The 22,191-nt window shown below is 35.3% G+C and overlaps 2 protein-coding genes across 4 annotated transcripts in view; both read right to left on the minus strand.

The window, feature by feature from the left end:
* kremen1 (kringle containing transmembrane protein 1) overlaps positions 1-5,988 on the minus strand; it is a 127,033-nt gene extending 121,045 nt beyond the window's left edge. For 2 of the 3 annotated variants that reach the window (XR_012405670.1, XM_009301224.5), the window contains exon 1: positions 5,785-5,988. Coding sequence is in view for 2 of the 3 variants with exons in the window: in XM_009301224.5 (XP_009299499.1) it covers positions 5,785-5,860 (76 nt within the window). In the remaining variant the exon portion in view is untranslated. 3 annotated transcript variants of the gene reach the window in all.
* Positions 5,989-10,067: 4,079 nt separating this feature from the next.
* susd2 (sushi domain containing 2) overlaps positions 10,068-22,191 on the minus strand; it is a 77,167-nt gene continuing 65,043 nt past the window's right edge. Inside the window, exon 15 of the mRNA XM_073951997.1 lies at positions 10,068-11,217. Coding sequence (XP_073808098.1) covers positions 11,181-11,217 — 37 coding nt within the window. The 3' untranslated portion in view covers positions 10,068-11,180. The remainder of the gene's footprint in view (positions 11,218-22,191) is intronic.

The raw sequence follows: 22,191 nt of genomic DNA on the forward strand, positions 1-22,191 counted from the left end.
CTGAGTTTTTATTAACTATTTTTATGCCCCACATGGTGTCGTTTACGCCTCTAAAACCCAACAGGTGGACAAATCTAAACTTGTTTTTATTATGTGTGTGTAAGGTGTATGATAAAGCCCAAAGTATTTTAAAGTCTAAATGTTTGCACTTTGACAGATTTAGTCTAATAAAAGTAGTATTTATCTACAGAAATGTTATATCGCAAGAAATATCATTATTGCGGTATTCCACAACAATACCGCATATTTCCCCAGTATCGTGCAGCCCTAATTTTAAAATCTGATGAAATCTGCTCAAAGAGTCAAATTACAGATGAAATCTGCTCAAAGACTTGACTAAGTGTCTGTAGATGAACTGCTGATTCAGTCGATTGCACACACTCAGGAACAAAAATAACTTTAAACTGTGCTGATTCTGATCAGAGATTTCATTTCAGATAACTACATGTTAATTTCTCATGACTGGTCGAGACCAATAAGCCACATGGTGCTTGCTTCGCCTTTTGAAACGAGATGAAAGACTAAACTATCACGACAGACAAGGCATGACAAGGATTTAATAACTTAGGCAAAATTGCTGATGCTTTGAAGTCTTCGGTTTGCCCTTCAGCCATAACCATTCCATTCATTTTCACAATCAGCACATTTTGGTTTCATAGAAAAAAACAGGTATCGCCAAGTCTACGCTTAACTGCGAAAATATGGGTGGAAAGTAAATAAGCACTTGTCCTTTCTATCTGAAATAAAATCTGCAACAGAGCTGAGAATGACATCATAAACACATCCTAGCTCCGTCTGGGAACTACTTACTACATTCCAGTCAACAACATCTATCAACTAAACCCAAGTCCACTTTGCGTAAGCTCCTGTCTGGACACAGATGCACCACTTCTTCTCAAAGTCCCTAAATCTAGCTCTATTAATTTAATTGATCTTTTCTGTCTGTGGCTTGGTCAATGTACAGGTGCAATCTGCTTTAAAGGCAAAAGACCTCAATATTTAAATTATTTTTATCTCAAACAAAGAAAACCAAACCGAGATTTTCTAAAGCAACAACACACTAGCTAACTCTCACTTAAGCATGAGTGGACTGTTAGGTTAGGGCAGTTGTTCTCAATTCTGTTCCTAAGGCCCCCCTGCTCTGCACATTTTGTATGCATTCCTTACTTAACATACCTGATTCAGATCATCAACTTGTTAACAGAGAGATCCAAGTAGACAAGCTGTTTATGGATAAAACTATGTAAAAAAAGTAGGGTTTGAAGATCAATGGCAGACAAGTTAATCTGTCAATAAGGTTGGCTAGAGGTTTTTGTAATTCCGGGAGTACTTTAATTACACAATGATGAAACAAAGGGATGCCTTAAAGATACTTACAGTGGTATTGATAGCATTCTGCCAAAAATAGAACAGTTATTGTAGTGCACTTAAGTATATTTTAGGTTAATTGAATCCTAGATGCAGAGTCAAACAGTAAGTCTAAAAGTGACCATCAAGGTATTTACTATGAGTGACCATCATAGTATTTCCCCTCTAATTACTCACACTAAAGTTATACTAAACTTTAATTAATATCTTTCTTCTGATGAACACTAAACAAGATATCCTAAAGACAAAAAGCAGCTATTGACATCCACAGTAAGAACAATAAAGAAAACTATGGAAGTTAATCGCAGTTTTTTTGTGGTTGTAGTTGTTGTTGGTGGTGTTTTTTCTTCAAAATTTGTCATTATATCATACATTTGTGTGTTTATCAGGAGAAAGAAACTCACACAGGTTTGGAACAAGTGAAGGATGAGTAAATGGTGGCAGCATTTTCATTTTTGGGTGAACGATCCCTTTAATGAAACACCACAGATGCCATGCCATGTTCTCTATTTCAAATGCCTCACGCCTTTATTAAATCAGTGAAACACTTCATTATTCACAGGTTTGAATCAGCACGTTCTATCACACAAAAACACGAGAAACAGAATGTTTTTTCCCTTATCAAAAATCCATACCCGATTTGCAGAAATGAGAACTTAAGAACCTGAAAAAGACAAATGCGCCTTCCTAAAACAACCCAATTGAGCCAATGTGACAATGAAAGCACTAATTAATACATGCAGTTAGTCTAGATGCCAATAATCATAATGACAAATTTGGGAAAAACAGCGCACAAACTGTTGCTCAGACTCACTGCTGTTGAATGACTCTTACTAGACTTTTATGTGAAGTGTGCAATAAGCCATGAAGTCATGTTGCTAAATGATGATTTACTGCAGCACATTCAAACCTCTGGGTGGATGGACATGCTGCTACACGCTTTATTAATTATTACATCACTAATTAGCCATAAAGCATGTCAAAATTAGTGACACATGTCACAAAATGGTAGCTAAAGATTAAGTCACCCAAAAGCCTGAGTAATTATTCTGAATGTGCTCTGGAAAGCAGCTTTAAATACATTGCTAATGCATAGGTACAGATAGAAGTGCTTACGCATCAGCCAGATAGCCTAACCTGTCATTTGAATCAAAGGCTGTAATTAAAATAAAAATTAAAAGAGAGCGTAGGGGATTTGCTTCTTAGGCTTGAAACACAACACAAATTACAGCTTACACTGTGACTGCTAGTGAAGCAATGCAATGAACTAGAGAGATCCTATTATAATCAATGCAAGCGGCTCGTACATTTCAGTCCAGTCAGCTTCATTGATTACAGGGCCATTCTTCAATTAGAGACACTTTAACTACCTGAAATCTAGCAAAACCAAACATCTTTAAACCGTTTCATCTATGTTTGTACTTATGCATTTTAACATAGTTTGTAACTTTTTTTTTTGACCAAAACTTTGGACTGCTTAAAGAAATAGGCTTTAAGCTTTTTTCAAAACATCTTCCTTTGTGTTTAGCAGGATAAAGAAACTCAGACAGGTTTGGAACAAGTAAATGGAGAGTAAACGATGACAAAATGTTCATTTTTGGGTGAACTGACTGTTTAATACAAGTTAAAACAAGTCAAAAACTTCAAACTGATAAAAATAGAAAATTAAACAGGCTGTTTTTAATTAAAATGTGCTTCAAGATGACACTTAGTACATAAAATAAATCAACTGTTTTATTATTAAGCACCTTTTATCAATAAAATTTACGTTTTTACATCCAGTCGATCAATCAACTTTTATGTTGATGACAAGATGTTGATGCCACACTTCCAGCCACAACCCCTGCTGCTTCCCTAGCAAAAAGTACTAAATTATGCGGCCGTTGCTAAACATTTAAATAAACATTTACATTGGGTTTTGCTTAGTGACAACATGCAAATCATTGCGCTAAGCTCATGATGCTGAAGATGGATTTATGACACAATTAAAGATCTCAGGTTCACCTCAGGGGAGGTACTGTGTGCTTGAAATAGTAGATTGGAAATTGGACTGCTGTTTGTGTGGTTTCCATAAGCAAAAACAATCTGTTGTTGAGCTTTCAACTGCTATATATCAGGGGAAAAGTACACGAGCTGTTTACGGATTAAACTATGTAAAATAAATAGGGTTTAAAGATCAATGGCAGACAAGTAAATCTGTCAATAAGGTTAGCAAGAGTTTTTTGTAATCCCAAGAGCACTTTAATTAATAATGAAATAAATGGATGCCTTAAAGACACAATGGTAACGATAGTTTTCTGCCAAAAATAACATTGTGAGTACAATACAGATAAAAACAATACATCCAATCCTGGAAACGCTATGCATCTTTCAAAATTAGATAGTATTATTGATTATTGATTTAATTATAAATTTACTGTATAATAAAAATAGATCTCTTTATAACCAAACAGTCAATACATTTAACAAAAAGATTAGTTTAAATAAGCACATTTGTGTGGAAAAGCATTTCTAACGGAAGATTCTGCAAAACAAGCTCAGTCTGAGTGATCAAAGAGGTTTTTGTAATTATTTAGTGTGAATTGATTTGTGTGATTCATAGAGCTGAAGTAAAGGCAAGACAAGGCAAGAAGAGTGACAACATATGGCAAGCCTTATAGATTTAAACAAGGCTCTTGGTATATAAAAATTGCAGCACAGTCCAAAATTCTAAACACCTTCTAATCATTGAAAGAAATAACTGTTATGAAACCAAACTATTTTTAGTAGCCTTTTTAATCTTTACTCTAATATTCAATAGTAGAATAATATAAGTGATACTTTAGAAATAAAACTACACTAATAAGTGGCAGCAAGTCTGTGAATGAACTTAACGGTTAATTAAATGGATTTGTTCAAAAATGCTGATTCATTCAGTTATAATATAAGAGACTAGTTTTTTGTTAAGTCAATGATTTTTTTGTGACTATTGAAAATAAATATACTATAGCGAGAAAGTGCATTTCTGAAATGTGAAATTTCTTTATATCTTATATCTTTCTTGATATCTGCAGTTAAATATGACCAGCAGCTTATTGTGACAGCAAACTAGAAAAAATACAATTTCAGACATCAAGAAACATGGGTTGGATGAGTTGAATTTCACATTTCGATATCAGTAATTCAATGGATTTGTTCAAAACTGCTGATTCATTCAGGAACAAAGCAAGAGTTTTATGAATGATAGACTGGAAAGCCTTTACATGAACCACGAAACCCAGGAACACAAATGTGTATAATAAACTCCAGCAAGGGTACCCACTAAAAAATTCAAGGGAATTTGGACAAATGTATAAAAATCATGATATATTTAATTGATCACTGTTAAGGATGAAAGTAGTTATTTACACATTTGCAGATTTCTGTTGTTTACTAAATAAAATTTTTGACATTATGAATGATTGTGCCAGTCATATATAATTAATTTTAGAAAAATAATGAATAAATTTGATGTAATTAATCAATAAAAAATATAATTAAAGTTTAAATAAAATAAATAAATCGAAAAAAAAATATCTGTTTTGTTGGTAAAATTCATATTGTGATATCAAGAAAAATAGTTGAAAAGTTGAAAGATAACCCAAACTATGTACAAGCATGTAATTGGTTAATCACAGGCATTAAACAATAACATTTAATTATATTATTTAATGATTGTAATACTAATTATACATAATAAAAATAGCATTATTTATTTATTGTAATGAAACATTAATAAAATCTATTAAAATGTTTACATTGTAACAACTTTTACAATAGTTTTCTATATTTGCCCAAATTTCTGTGATTTTTAGTTAATTTAAAGATTTTTTGATACTATTAGAAATAATTGTACTATAGCGAAAAAGTGCATTTCAGATATGTGAAACTTCATTAAACAAATATTGATATCTGCAGTTTAATATGAACAGCAGCTTATTGTGACAATAAAAACTAGTAAAACGTGCAATTTCAGACATCACAAAACGTGTTTTACGAGTTGAAATTCATATTTCGATATGAATAATTGGATTTCTGCGAGTGACAATGTCATTGTCAATATCGAGAATAGCCTACAGGTTTCCACTATATTGACATCCAATCTCTATAGTATCAGACCAGGTTTCAAGCAAAAGTTTATCCTTAATATAAATTAAGCTCAAAAAGATTAAAAACTCAACTTTAGATACATCCTATGCAAAACTACATACACAGGGAACAGCTAAAAGTGAAAAAGGCTTGCCATATATCCTACACTTCACGCCGATGCTCATCTCGAGACTGGAGTCCGGACAATGCGGGTTCCAACACAGTGCACTACTTTTCAGAAACATCTCACAAAACACAAACAATCTCCATAAAGCACAAAGTTAGGAGATACAAAAGTTGAAGACTGACCCGTGTGGAAGTGCTCAGTAGCTGAAGCGCTGAAGCAGACGGCAAGGAGCAAAGCTGCGACTCTCCACGAATCCATCGCTCTTCTGTAGCTACTGTAACTGTAGTCTGTGATCTGTCTGAGCTTCTGGTCCTCTGTTCTCGCAGGTGAAGTGTGTTGAAGTCCAGTCAGGTCAGTCGAGCTGATGCGGCGCGCGGATGAATGTCAGGAAAGCCCGCTGCGCGTCCGCGTTAAGAAGAGCGTCTCAACTTCTCCAGGCAGATCAGCGCTGCCCCCAGACACATACACACACACACACACGCAGACACACGCGCACACACACAAGACAGATAGCAGAAAAACTAGGGATCCTATTTCAAAATCATGTGACAGGAAATCGGGGCAATAGATTCAACCTGCACCATCCATGGGGGCATTTAGTACCTGTTGCGCGCAGAAATTCAAGAAATGAGAACCAGAGTTCAGAGGAGGAGAAAACTTTGTAAAAAAGAAAGACTTTTTAAGACAGACAGACAGACAGACAGACAGACATACACAGATTTAGTATTTCTTTTTGTAATGCTGTTTTTGTAATAATAATAATAATAATAATAAATATAATAATAAGTACTGCATTCCTCTTTTTGTATGCTATTGTTTTTGTTATGCAATTAATAAAAATAAAATCTATTTAAATTTAATAGTAAAATGTGACAAAAACATAAAAAAGATATTTAAAAATATTTTTAAAATATTCAGATATCTTTAACACATATAATTTAATATTTTTTATGTCAGCAAGAAGTAAGTATTATCTTCAGTTATTGCTGAAGTAAATTATATATGCAGTCCTATTAAAAATAATAATAATATAATTAAAATGACAATGTCATAAATGTCGAAATGTCATATAAAAATACGAAAAATAAATATAGTCATAAAACTACTACAAATAATAAAAATTATATTTAAATTAAATATTAAAGATAATTATATAAAGATATAATATGCTTGTCGATTGCTTCCTTGTCCTCATTTGTAAGTCGCTTTGGATAAAAGCGTCTGCTAAATGATTAAATGTAAATGTAGAAAATACTAATAAATAATAGATAGATAGATAGATAGATAGATAGATAGATAGATAGATAGATAGATAGATAGATAGATAGATAGATAGATAGATAGATAGATAGATAGATAGATAGATAGATAGATAGATAGATAGATAGATAGATAGATAGATAGATAGATAGATGCTGAGCATTGTATATGCTGAGTTAATAATTGCTCTTTCAATGTTTACATAAATGGGGGGAAATGTTACATACAAGTAAACTAAAAGTCTGTCAGCTTTAATGACACATGTTGACCACTGCAACACAAGCCTCATTTCAATGTCATACATTCCAGTCAATAAAAACCGACAGCATCAGGGGTGCAGAATGTCTCTCTCTAGTGGGAGAAAACATGAACGGAGGATCCATGACCTCAGTCTCCTGTGCCATAACAGGCCTCCTCAGTGACTTCATCCACCACCGAAATTAAAACCAACTCACCCAAAACCCCAAACGGCTCGGTAAAAATAACACTCGCTGCCTGCAGCCCTTTTTTAAGGTTTCAAATGATTTGGTTGGGTATGAAAGTGACCATAACGGAGTGAATCATGAACAGGATGGTCAGTGAACGGCAATAAAATGAAAATGTCTTAATTTGTCTATAGGGCTTTTTTTTCAGTAAACTTGCAAAACCCCAAACTCTGAAAACACCAAACTAACATGATTAGATTTGTGTCCTAGAATTGCTTACAGTTTACTATTAAGAGCACTGACCTAGGCTACACACAGAAAAAGAGTCTCAATTAGACGGTCGAGCCCTAACAAGTCGCTCAGGTGTATTCCAGGCAGTTAGATGTGTCAGTATCTTCAGAATTTGTCTGATGTGTGTAAGTGTATCATAATTATATGCATTTGTAAGAGAACGGACACACTCCCTATCCCAATAACAGTACAGTCATCTTTTCCTGTGTCAAGAGAGAGAGAGAGAGAAAGAGAGAGAGGGGGGAGAGGGAGAAAGAGAGAGAGAGAGAGAGAGAAAGAGGGTGACAATACAAATGCAGTCTATTTTATGGATTATTTATTTATCCAGGTTTACATTTGGTTACACTTGTACAGCTATCTTTATGGGGACATAACATACTGAAGACTTAATGATTTAACCCTATCCCTATCCCCTCCCTCACAAGTATTCAGCATTTTTATATTTTTAAAATACTTCAGTCTGTGTGATTTATGAGCCATAGATATACAGATAGATAGACATATATAACAGTTCTATCTGGTTCTCGAATCTGATTGGCTGATAGCGGTGATATATTTAAGTAATATTAGCACCCATACAGCCTCTTTACCCTTTGTGTATTAATCCGCCCACATACAGCAAAAAGCAGACACTACAGATCTAAAGTTTAAAAGATGCTTGCTCAGCTGTTTAACTGTCAGCTTATGATTTGAGTCCAACGCGGAAGAAAGTAGTTCCTCATAAAAAAGGTTTTTTGAGGCTCTCCATGTTTGATTTTGTTTTTATATACACAGTTATGTCGTCAAACTGTTGTATAAACGCAATATCACACTCGTAGCAGTGCGATGTGGCTGTATATCAGCACTGGTGGGGGCACTAAGGCCATCGGCCTGCGGCCTCGTGCCAACGCACGTCTCCCACCAAAAAAACAATTGAAAACAATTCTCATTCTGACTAATTACTAATCTCTGAAAAAAAGATCTATGAATTCCTGACAAGCTACATTGTTTTGTCTTCATTAGATAGCACAAAAGACGTGAGGTTTAAGCAGCTAATGCAGTCTTTCGAACGAGTCAGAACATGTTAAAAGCAGGTTAATGGTTCACTGGAAAGTCCATCGGTACACTTGCTACTTTAAAGCTTGCATGGTGTACACATTTCCCAAGATTTCTACAGATCTGAAGGCCTCAGTGGGTTAGGGTGGATATATTAAACCGAGGAACCGATCCAAGGTATCATCAGCAAGCCGTGTCTCTCTCTAATCTTTCATCACTGTCAATGCAATTACTCTCACCTCGCTGTGCCTGGTTTAATTTGATTTATTAGGCAAAATGCACACAGACGCCCAAGTACTGCAAGCAAGCATCATGTTTGCTCCTGTTATGCTTCTGTGGGCCACTGCTGAATGCATTTGAGTATACACATATGGATGGATAGACTGGAAAATAGTGCACAGTGTTTTTTAGGGTGTTTTGTTTCGTTTAGCACAGGTTTTCTTGGAGTCCATTAGTTAAAGGAACAGTTCACCCAAAAATGAAAACGCCCCTTTCACTTGTTGCAAACCTATTTAAGTTTCTTCCTTATGATGAACACAAAAGACCATATTTTTAAGAAAGCTAGAAACCTCTAACCATTGGCTTCCATAGATTTTTTTTCTACTATAAAAATGGTTGCAGGTTTTCAGCTTTCTTCAAATCATCTTCCTTAGTGTTCAACAGAAGAAAGAAACTCATAAAAGTTTCTAACCACTTGAGGGTGAGCATATCGCAAACAAATTACCATTTTTGGGTGAACTAACCCTTTAAGCCTCAATAGACCTTTAAAGAGTTTCCTCCTCTAATAAGTGACCCAAGAGGTCATCTGTGCAATCAGCTTATTACAACCTATAATTACATTTTAAAGTTAAGTGCCCTCTAGCTGGCAAAAAAAAAAATAATAATAAGAGCAGTGTTCTGTCAGGAAATGGTGTATGACTGATATTTTATTTATTTATTTTTAGATTTTTAATTTACTAAATATTTATTTATGTATGTATGTATCCATCCATCCATCCATAAAGTGGATCTATTGTAAATTTCTATCTATCTATCTATCTATCTATCTATCTATCTATCTATCTATCTATCTATCTATCTATCTATCTATCTATCTATCTATCTATCTATCTATCTATCTATCTATCTGTCTATCTGTCTATCCGTCTGTCTGTCTGTCTGTCTGTCCGTCCATCCGTCCAACCACCCATCCATCCATCCATCCATCCATACTTCTATAAGGTGGATATAAATTACTTTCATCCATTCATCTATCCATAAGGTGGATAAGGTTACTCTATTCATCTATTCATCCATCCATGGTGGTTCTAAATAACTTTTTAAAGTTAACCAATTTTTACTTGGTATTGTTGTGTGTACAAAAATCAGGTCCAAAATGTAATTGTCGAGTGTGTTGCCAGCCTTCTTACACAAAGACATTCTATCTTTTCTTTATTTTAATTTTTTTTGCTTTTAAACATTTTTATTATATTATTAACAATAACTCAGTCAAATAAGCTAATTGGGGCAATTAAAACAGAATGTTTTCCAATCCAATGAGCAGGTTTTTCCCTTTTTATGCAACGTCATTCATTTATTTTCTTGTCAGCTTAGTCCCTTTATTAATCCGGAGTCGCCGCAGCGGAATGAACCACTAACTTATCCAGCACATTTTTTTCCAGCCGCAACCCATATCTGGGAAACTTCCTCACCCACATTCACACACACACTCATACACTATGGACAATTTAGCTTACCCAATTCACCTGTACCGCATGGCTTTGGACTGTGGGAGAAACCAGAGCACCCGGAGGAAACTGAGGCGAATGGATGGAGAACATGCAAACTCCACACAGAAACGCCAACTGAGCCGAGGATCAAACCAGCGACCTTCTTGCTGTGAGGCAACAGCACTACCTACTGCACCACTGCGTCGCCCTTTGATGCAACTTGTCTAACATATTTGACTATGGGAAGCCAGAAAGCTCAAAACTTGCATAATTTAACAGGTAAATAGAATGTCGAGAATGTGTTGTTTGGCATAGAAACTGTTGCTTATGCTTAAACTTTGTGTAACCACACACATTCAACATGTATTTTATTTATAAACTACTCAAAAACAACACATATTCAACACACCCTTTATGCTTAAAGTATGTGCAAACATCACTTGATGTATGATGCACTTTTGGTAAAGAGTATAAAAAGCATACGTGAACCGAAATGTACGTGTCTGGCCAGCCTTCCACATAAAGACATCCTATCTCTCTTTTCTCAATGTATTTAAAGTTACGTCTTTTCCCTCGAGTGAAAAATATATACCTAGGTATTCTTTACCCTTGGGGTTTTAAAGCCTTTGCATTCTCAAAGAGAAGATGAAAGTGGCGTACTTAACCATTCAACCTGGAAAGAACACCACACACCCTCATCCATCTCCCCGTGTTGCTTTGAGCTCTTTAATTAAAGCACAATGTCACCCAGAGGAATGGTTTGTGTTTTTACTACCTCTCATCTTTAAGACCTTTGAGCTGCGGCCCAGCAAAAGCAGAACACCCACAGCAACTCCTCGCACCTGCTTGGGATGTTCTTCATCGCACCTTCTGATCCTCCTCGTCCTCCCGAAACCTGAAAGAGGAAGAACAGCTTTTCACCTGCGGCACAGAAATGCAAACCTGGTCCGATCTCAAGTCTTGCTGAAACAGCAGCTGGTTGATTTCTGTGATGAGTTTCCAGCTGGCTAAGTGTTTTGCTGCTCATGTCAATCATGTAACGTGATTAAGAAACGTTTGAGCAGTGTGTAGTTTAAAAGAACACTCTAATATTTCTTAGAAATAGGCTCATTTTAGGAGTTATACAGTTGAGATTTACCATTTTAAAATTCATTTAGCTGATCTTTGGGTTTGGAAGGAGTACTTTAAGCTTAGCTCAGCACAAATTATTTAATCTAATTACACTATTAGATTCTTGCTCAAAATTTTCAATGTTTTATTTATTTTTTTAAAGCTTGATTATTCTGTAGTTACATCATGTAATTATTATTATTTTTTTATTTAGATGCTAATGGTCTAATTTGATTTAATGATTTATGCTAAGCTAAAAGTGCTCCCGCCAGACCTAGAGAATGAATTAATTCCTTCAAAATGGGCAAATCTCACTAAAGGGGAGATGTAAAATAACCCTACTTCCAAAAAATATATAAATAAATAAACAAGTGATGAGCACTCCACTTATTTATTTATTTATATATTTTTTATAAGTTATGCACTGCCTGAAAATAGTCTTGTCGCCTATACAAGTAACAGCAAAAAATAATGTGACTTTTAGTTGATCATTTGTTATCAAAAATGGCTTATATGAAAGGCAAAGGCCTCTAGATTATGCTTATTTGACCAAAATAAAATATGATTAGTGATTTAATTAGGACAGTAAGGTTTGACTTTGCTTAGACCAACATCTTGTCACTTAACAGAAATAATGTGCAGTATAGAATATAAAGTCATGGTGCAAAGAATTCATAGCGTGTATGACTCCCATGAGCTTGGACGACTGCATCCATACAGTACATCTATGCAATGACTCAAATAACTTATTATTAAAATCAATGGCAAAGAAAGCGTTCTTGCAGGACTCCCAGAGTTCATCAATAATCTTTGGATTCATCTTCAATGCCTCCTCTTTCATCTTACCCCAGACATGCTCAATAATGTTCATCTCTGGTGAGTGGGCTGGCCAATCCCGGAGCACCTTGACCTTCTTTCCTTTCAGGAACTTTAAAGTGGAGACTGAAGTATGAGAAGGAGCGCTTCCCCGCTGAAGAATTTGCCCTCTCCTGTGGTTTGTAATGTAATGGGCAGCACAAATGTCTTGATACCTCAGGCTGTTGAAGTTGCCATCCACTCTGCAGATCTCTTGCACGCCCCCATACTGAATGCAACTCCAAACCATGATTTTTCCTTCACCAAACTTGACTGATTTCTATGAGAATCTTGGGTCCATGTGGTTTCCAATAGGTCTTCAGCAGTATTTGTGATGATTGGGATGCAGTTCAACAGATGATTCATCGGAAAAATCTACCTTCTGCCACTTTTCTAAATGATCAACTAAAGACTTTGGCAGTTTTGGGTGTGCGTCTAATTAGAAGGTGATTGTTACTCCAACAGCATTGGTGTGACTGAAAAACCTCAGCAGCATGTTGGCAGAACAAACAAATAACATTTAAAACAATGCTAAACAAAAACTCTTAGATGAGAGTTTAAAAAATCAACAAAAACGACACATGCACTTTCCACTTTTTTCATACAGCCTCATTATATTGTATGAATTAGGAGAGTGACTTCCATTAAACTGTAAACAATCAGTAAGGAGTTATTAAAAGTGGTGTATAGTAATGTGGCATTATTTTCCTCACAGTTTAAAAATTAGCAAATTAGAATGAACTAATTACTTTTAGCAGACCTTAAATAACATTTTCTACTATTTAATATTATGGTACTGTAGTGAATACAATAAGAAAATACAGATATGCATGTAATAATAATATCACCTTAAAATACAAAGTTTAAAGTTATTTTCACAATTAAAAATATTAAGTAAAATTATTGCTATTGACAAGACTTTCTTACCAATAAACTACTAATTAGCTTCTTACAAATAGTTACCCTACTAAAAAAACAGCAAATGCTGGCGAGGTAATGCTGGTTTAATGTGAGCATTGAACAGCATACAGCGACCAGCATTGAACCCAGCAAGACCAGCATTGAGACCAGCATTAAGACCAGCATAAAACCATCAAAACATTCCCTACCACACTAGTCCCAAACTCGATTCTTGGAGGGCTGCAGCTCTGCAGTTGTGCTCCAACCCAAACACAGTTGATTCAAATAATCAAGGTGTTCAAGACTTCTAGAAACTATTATGCAGGTGTGAATTGGAGATGGTTTGAGCTAAACTATGCAGAGCTGTGGCTCCAGGAATTGAGTTTGAGACCACTGCCTTACCAGCTTATGCTGTTTTATTTCTGCAGGGCAGTAGTTGGGTTTAGGTATTTTGGTGTTAAATATGTAAAATAACATCACACTTTTAAAGAATGAATAAAAAGTTTACTTAAACTAAGGTGTTACCAATGTAAAAAAATAAAAAAAAAATAAAGCAGAAATCAAAATAAATTGGGTTAAAACTTAACTGTTAAAACTGTAGTCTGTTTTTGTGAGATTTTCCTCTCCCGAGAATTGGTGTGCATGTGGATATTTATGAAAATGTGCTAAAAGGCGCTTGTCACCAAAATGCTTAAACATATTAAGATGTAAAATATTTACATTAAATGTTAATCCTTATTTATAACTGTACTTTTTTGACTCCTGAAGTTTCATCATCATTACTTCTTGCTGCATTGGAAACATAAAAGTGAAGAGATCCTTCAAAACTTTTTCATTCCACAGAATTAGGATTTACAGAAAGACTCACAGCTTATGTGTTGCACTGTGAACACCAGGTGCTGCTGGTGATGGTTATGATGCAACATTTGTAATGTTTTCCCAAACATATTGCATTTTAAGAACATATCTTTTCTGTTACGCTAGTAGCAGGTGTGTTTCCTTCCTTGGTAATTTCACATCAACTTCAGATCCACTATAAAATAAGCCATGTAATACATCTGAAACTTTCACTGTTGGCCTGCAGCTTTTTCAACTGTGAAACGGTATAAGGACAATCATCATCACATAATTTCGCTTTTGTTTGGAATAGTTGAATAAAAATATGAAAATTCTGTCATCATTTACTCTCAAACCTGTGAAACTTTATACTGAGGAACTGAAAAAGAGGAATTTTTTACACTTCTCTTCCATATACCACTAAACTAGTTTATTTTCCTAATACACTAATCAATGTCTTTTCAAATCAAACATTCATTCATTCATTCATTTTCTTGTCGGCTTAGTCCCTTTATTAATCCGGGATCGACACAGCGGAATGAACCGCCAACTTATCCAGCAGGTTTTTAAGCAACGGATGCCCTTCCAGCCGCAACCCATCTCTGGGAAACATCCACACACACATTCACACACACACACTCATAAACTACGGACAATTTAGCCTACCCAATTCACCTGTACCACATGTCTTTGGACTGTGTGGAAACCAGTGCACCCGGAGGAAACCCACGTGAAGGCAGGGAGAACATGCAACCTCCACACAGAAACGCCAACTGAGCCGAGGTTCGAACCAGCAACCCAGCGACCTTCTTGCTGTAAGGCGACAGCACTACCTACTGCGCCACTGCCTTGCCTGTAAAATCAAACATTAATAATAATAATAAACTAAAAATACACCATCAGAGCTTTAAAACAATAACCTTTACAATAATATTTCTAATCAATAATAAATCATAACTGTATTTTTTTAAATAAACCTTCTTTTGCCGATAATAGTTTTATATTGATAAGCAACAATATACAGAGCAAACACTTTTACAATAGTCCACAATAAAATGTGAAATATATCAATAAAAGTGAAACTGTGAACTTGAAACTAAAATAATACCTTCATATAACATACATTTCATTTGTTTTATAATTTTAAAAAATATAAACTTTTTTTTTTTTTTTTTTGCAAACTTTCTAGTGTGTGTGTGCTACTGTATCATTTTAGAAGAATGATTATTATAGTTAAATACAACAAAAGGCTAAAATAATTTAGTTGACTGGCCGTCTACCAAAGGTTAACCAGTTGCTTATGTCATGTTGATCAAAATAGATTATAATGGTCGCTGTCTGAATAGCCTCACCGCCAAAACATTTAGGCATTAGTTCATAGCTTAAGCCTTTACATGCAAAACGCTTGAACAAGCTCTCAGAATATTGAGTCATAATGCATTTTTCTACCTTTCCATTAGACGTTTTATCCAAATCTCAATTGGTAAATTTCTCCCAGATGAACCTTGACTTTTTCTAATTAAGGTATATCTGAACGGAGATTGTTCACATTTCTACTTTTGTTTAGTTTTTTGCAGTGCTATATTTTCCTTTCTGTATCACAATGACATATCTGACAATACATTACAGTACAAACAGCAACATCAACAAACAAAAAAAATAATTTACACCAGATCACCCCTCCAGAGTACTCTATTCTGATATTCTCATATTCATTGACACAGAAATATAATTTTGAGAGATGAACCAAGGATTTTGAGCAAGAGACAGGTAATCCATGGTGTTTCGCTATTTTAATGTGATGTTTTGAGAAATGCATTTACTGTTCTGCAAATTTAAATTCTGATTTGAGAAATATACCAAAGCCACAGAGAAAAACTGTAAATATGGATTGTGTAAAGTTATTTGATTTGATTTGACTACAAAGCACTCTCAGCAGGCACACAACATCATAAGACGTTAATATTAAGATGGATTTAGAACATGACATCAGGTGACCAAAATTCAATGTCTAGTCACTGTCTAAAGACAATGTTATTTCGACGTCCAATAACGACGACAAATAGGGTATTTGCCGAAGCATGCTAACAGAACTTTTAATTTGCCAGTAACCTGGGTTAACCATTTCTAGTGAACTGTATGCCAATGCAAAATCGGCGCGTTTAAGGTCTGTAATCAGCTATCTGCACTGTCTAAGTGATATCCGATATAAAGTGGGTCTCAGATTGTACAGAAGAAATACATTAAATTACATTTCCCCCTGCCATGTCTTTATTATATGAGCATTTATGGTAACACTTTACAATAAGGTTCATTAGTTAATGCATTTACTAACATGAACTAATCATGAACAACACATGTACAGCATTTATTAATCATAATTGAACATTTACTAATGCATTATTAACATCCAGGTCCATGCTTGTTAACATTAGTTAATGCAGCATGAGTTATCATGAACTAACAATGAACTACTGTATTTTCATTAACTAACGTTAACTAACATGAACAAATACAGTAGTAAATATATTGTTCATTGTTTGTTCAAGTTAGTAAATGAATTAATTAACATTAACTAATGAACCTTATTGTAAAGTTTGACCGCATTTATTTTACCCCAGTATATTCAATGGAGTTTCTGCGCTAACCTGCCCATTGTGACAGGTGCATGTGAGCGAACGTTTTTTCTTTGTCTCGTTTTACGCTTGAGTAACTAAATGAATGCCAAAGTCTGTATAACTGATTGTATTTTAATTACATTACAACATCGATGCTGTAAAAGGAATCATATAAAATAGATAAAAACTCACAATAACAGGTCACCGGAAGTTTATCAGCATGGGAAGAACACTAGCTCGGCATATACCCTATTGCATTGATATTTGTTTGGTTTTAGGTTGTGTTGGAAAGTGACCAAAATCCAACGTCTGTTAGATGTCATAGTGGTAAAGTCCACACAACGTCAAGGTGTAACATGACATTGATATTGGGTTGATTTTAGGGTTGATTTTAGATTGGACATTGATATTGGCCTGACGTTGGGTTCTGACTAGGGATGTAACGGTATCAGAATTTCACGGTACGGTAATACCTCGGTATGAATGTCACGGTACGGTATTTATTTTTATAAATATATATATTATTAGTATTTATATTATATTAAATATAATCTGGTAAAAGCTGGTATCTCTGGGCATTTACAATGTCCCCTGCAACAGAAAAAAACCCTCTCATTTGGGACTGAGGTTTCTGGGACAAGAGAGATATGACTTGGCCCAGGTTGACAGCAGTGGGTAACGTTGTGCATTGTCTTTCCCCCATTTGAGAGGACAAACCATGAGTAAGATAGAGGTCTCATGTCTGCATCAATCTGAACAGTGTGCTGACAACACCGCTATTCAGTACGCGCGCGCGACAACACAGCTGATAAGAACTCGCGCGACAACACAGCTGATAAGAACTCGCGCGACAACACAGCTGATAAGAACTCGCGCGACAACACCGCTATTCAGTACGCGCGCGACAACACAGCTGATAAGAACTCGCGCGACAACACCGCTATTCAGTACGCGCGCGGCGACAACACCCGCTTTAGAGTTTTCCAGCTCTTTTTCATCCCCGCTTCTAGCAGCACACTCCATTTCCGCATTACTGGATCTGTAGCGACAACAGACCGCAAGGGATGATGGTCAAGCATGGGCTGATGGGAATTGTAGTTTTCGCTACCTCCCGTTCGCTTCATTCGCCTGAGCAAATTTTCTCAGAAGACCTATAGTTTTACCGAGTCATGCGACTTCGGTAATATCGAAAAAAATTAATATTGCGGTATGACGGTATTTACAATACCGTTACATCCCTAGTTCTGACGTTAACTCGATTTTCATTTCCAAAATAAATCCAACGTCTCCATCACATTGGGGCACAACGTCAATATGACATCATGTTGACGTCCTGTGTCTGCAGGGTCGTTGGTTTACAAAAACAAATCAAACAAACATAATCCTGTAGCACTACCAAAGAGCTTAGAATGACCAAGAGGCGAGACTCAATAGAACGTTCCATTGCAACAGCAGCGCCCAGCAACAGCCCTGGATTCCGCCATTTTGGAGTGAAAGTGATCGGCCGTTGGATCTCATTACTGTCGCGATGGCAAGCAGCTGTTTTGTTTTTTATTTATTTATTTAAAAAGCACATTAAAGCTGAGATACAACCTGAAAGACGACAATACAACACTTATTATCACAATCATCAGCACTTTTAATAGTTTATTTTACAGACTTATAATATGCTGTTGTTCTATTGGAGTTTTCATTCCAAAATGGAATCCCAAATTACACTAGAGTGTCGCCTCTTGGTCATTCTAAGCTCTTTGGCGCTGCTACACTTGATTTTGGTTTTATTGTTAAAAAACAACAACAACAAAGAGTGTTAAATAAATGAGAATCTGCAATATTTTTATGGCTTACGTCAAAAAATAAAGATGATTTAGTATGCAAAAATGTTTGATCATGATTATTTAAAAAAATAAATCGGTCTTGCACTTCATATCTTCTGATTTTTTTATAGTATATGTAATAATTCTGATACTTTTACCATTAAACTGACATATCAACCGAGGTTGAAGGGATAAAACTTTTTTTTTTAAAAAACAGTTAAATAATCTCTCACCCTCTCAGAGTTTAACTTATGTAACACAGCTTATACGACATAAATGAAGCTTGAAGTAAAAACAATGAGAAAAAAACTAAGATAACTAAACTTTCTAACCCATTTAATATTCTGTACTAGTATCATTTTTTCACCTACAAAATAGAGAAAGTCATAACTCATTCTTAGTCATCATGAGTTTATTAATAGCTGAGATGGAAAAGGGGGAAACCCTTTTTTTTTTTTTGTTCTTTCTCTTTTAACTTGCTTTTGGCAGATCAACTCTATTCAGCCCAGACCATTACACTTAATCATCCGTGCTGGGTCAAAGTCATTATCTGTAATGGCAGGGACAAAAGCTCTCCCAGATTTGGGGGGATTCTGGGATGGATTTAGATTCTCCTTTAAAGAGAGAGCAGCTTCAGCCACATCAGTGGCGTAAATCAACTTTCATGTGCAAACGTCTGTACGTCTCTGCCCATCTTAACCAGACCCATGGGTTTGATTAAGACTTTCTAAGATATGGTTCATCTTTAATGATTTAAAACAAATCCACGGTGGCTATCTGAAAAGGCGCACATAATAAGACGAAAGATTGCCTGAGCATGTCCGAGTTTTAAAGTGCAACCTGTAGGGACTGAAGTCAGATGGAACGATGTAAAAGCTTCATGAAAAAAGCATCACTGTTTGAGTTGGCAGAAGGATGCGGTCGCAATTCATGGTGGTATACGAGGGATGGGAGAAATATGATAGGCCTTAATTGAATTAAGACACCAGAGATTGCATGTTGTCTTCAAGCTTGGTTGGTAAAGAGAAATGAGGAGGGAAGGGGGGAGGGTTAGGGGTTTGCATGCCCTGGAACTTTGAATTTAACACAGACAAAACAACAACATCAACTGGAATTCAAAACTTTGAGATAATGTCCAAGGGAGTAAAGAAGTCGGACTATAAAACTATATATATATATATATATATATATATATATATATATATATATATATATATATATATATATATATATATATATATATATATATATATAGTACATATTTACTGTGAAATATACAGTAATTATCACAGTGTAACTTTAAAATGCAGTAAAATACTGCATAACTGTCCTACAGTAAAATACAGTTCATTTTATAGTTGAAGACTTCGGCTTATGCAGAGTTTAGACTGCATGATTTTAACCCCGATTTTGATTCGCCGACAAATGCCTAAAATCACAGGCAAATCGGTGCTCGTGCACATGAGTGACAATCACACAATGTAAACTATCAAACAGGCAGTCAGAGAATCGCCAATGCCTGAAAGATATTGTCATGCTAAATATCTGGAGCTGTTGGCGATTCATATCATGCCGTGTGAAATGAGTTCTGGCTGAAAATAACATCGGTGATCGCCAACAGCCAATAAGAGAGCAGCATTTACTAGTGTGTGTGTGTGTGTGTGTGTGTGTACCTGCAGGCCAGCAGGAGGTTGAGGGAGAAGTTAAAAGCGCTCATTTTCTGATTATTTGGACCCAAGAAATGGAGGAAAAACTAGTGGAGGTTTGACAGGAGCACCCTTGTCTGTTTGACGTTTCATACAGAAAGTTAAAAAAGAACGAACAAGGAGAAATGGCTAATTCCCTTCTAACACAGGTGAGCAATTATTTACATTTTCTACCCCACTAAAGGCTTCTTTCTCATTATGTAGTTAACGCGTTTTTGGCTGTGAGACGTAGTTTGGACGAAGTAGTGGGCGATTCTTCCTATTGTGAAAGCCCCTGTCGCCAATCCATCAAGCAGTGTAAACAAAGCAGCGACATAACGCTAGCCCAGATAGTCATGCAGAAAACATCTGTGACACGACTACTTTTAAAAATCATGCTACTCGGCATTAATCCCATTTTTTATCATGGGTCGCCACAGCGGAATGAACCACCAACTTATCCAACATATACTTTATACAGCGGATGCCCTTCCAGCTGCAAACCAGTACTGGGAAACATCCATACACATTCATTCACACACAATCTAGTTTACTCAATTCACCTGTACTGCAGGTGCGGAAACCAGAGCACCCGGAGGAAACCCACGCCAACATGGGAAAAACATGCAAACTCCACATAGAATTGCCAACTGGTCCAGCCGGGGCTCGAACGAGCGATCTTCTTTCTGTGAGGGAACACTGAGCCATCAAGCAGCCTGTTAAAAAAAATTGTAATTTCAAATATAGGGGAAAACTCTTTGGAGTTGACTTTGGGATTTGTGTCTTTTTCCTGCTCAAACAGCAACCTTACATACTACACAAACATGCAAAAAGAATAGAGATTTTTAGCTGAAAGAATTCAACCTTGGTGAGAAGAGGCTTGTTCAAAAAACATTTAAAACATAATTATCAACTTCAGAGCATCTGTAGTTTATATCATCTCTAGCGGTGGCTGTTTGTAGAGCTGGCACGTCTCTGCAGCTGCCGTTTCTTAGAGCTTTACCTCAAAACGGTGGCAGATTGATGGGAACTCTAATGGTTTCCGTTGTAATGGAAAGGGGGAATACATCTGCGAGGGAGGAGTGAGTGCGTTTTTTTTTCTTCTCATTTCTCTGTTCCCGCTTTCTGTGGTGTAGTAAAGTGAGGTTCAGGCCTTTCCTGTGGCCTCCGCAGAATGACGCTGAACGTTAAAAACAGAAGTGACCTAGGAGATGATGAATGACATGCTGTCTGCTCTCTCCAGAAGCTCTGGAAAGTCCTGCTGGAGATGCAATATCTGTCAATAGTCTACAGTTTATCTGATTATTTCTAGTTTATTATGTGAAAACAAATGGAAACAACCAGTTATTTGGGTTCATGTACTGTACTCGCGCAAAAAAACAAATGGACATCCAGATCAATTAGCCTCATTCTGTACTTTTAATAATAATTATAATAATTTTTTATTAAATTTTATTACATTTTAAATTAAATTTTTTATTTAATTAAATTTTTATTTTTAATAAAATTTTTATTTTAATTTTATTTTATTTTTAAATGTATTTTATTTTTATTAAATTTAGTTTTTAATTTAATTTTTAATTAATTTAATTTTTACTTTTAATTTAATTTTTTTAATTTTATTTAATTTCATTTAATTTTTTTAATTTAATATTTCATTTCATTTTACTTTAAGTTAATTTAGTTTCATTTTTTATTTCACTTTATTTTTAATTTTACTTAAATGTATTTTTAATAAAATTTTTGTTTAAATTTATGTCGAGTGATATCAATCAATAAATAAATACATATCACTTGCCAATAATAGTCTAAACGAATACATTAAATACTTATGACATATCTGATTAAAAGTAAGTTACCTTAATGAATAACAGTAAACTGAGTTTTACTTTGTATATCATTTGACAGTAATAGTCTAAACAAGTACACTATTAAAAGTAAAAATTATTTAATGGCATCAGTAGCTTTATAAAGAATATTTAACCATCATGGAATCTTTACATCCCATAAGTACAGTATGTTGATCCAAGTGAAAAAAAGTAACTTT

This window comes from Danio rerio, chromosome 5 (assembly GCF_049306965.1).
Source record: "Danio rerio strain Tuebingen ecotype United States chromosome 5, GRCz12tu, whole genome shotgun sequence".
Lineage (NCBI taxonomy): Eukaryota > Metazoa > Chordata > Actinopteri > Cypriniformes > Danionidae > Danio > Danio rerio.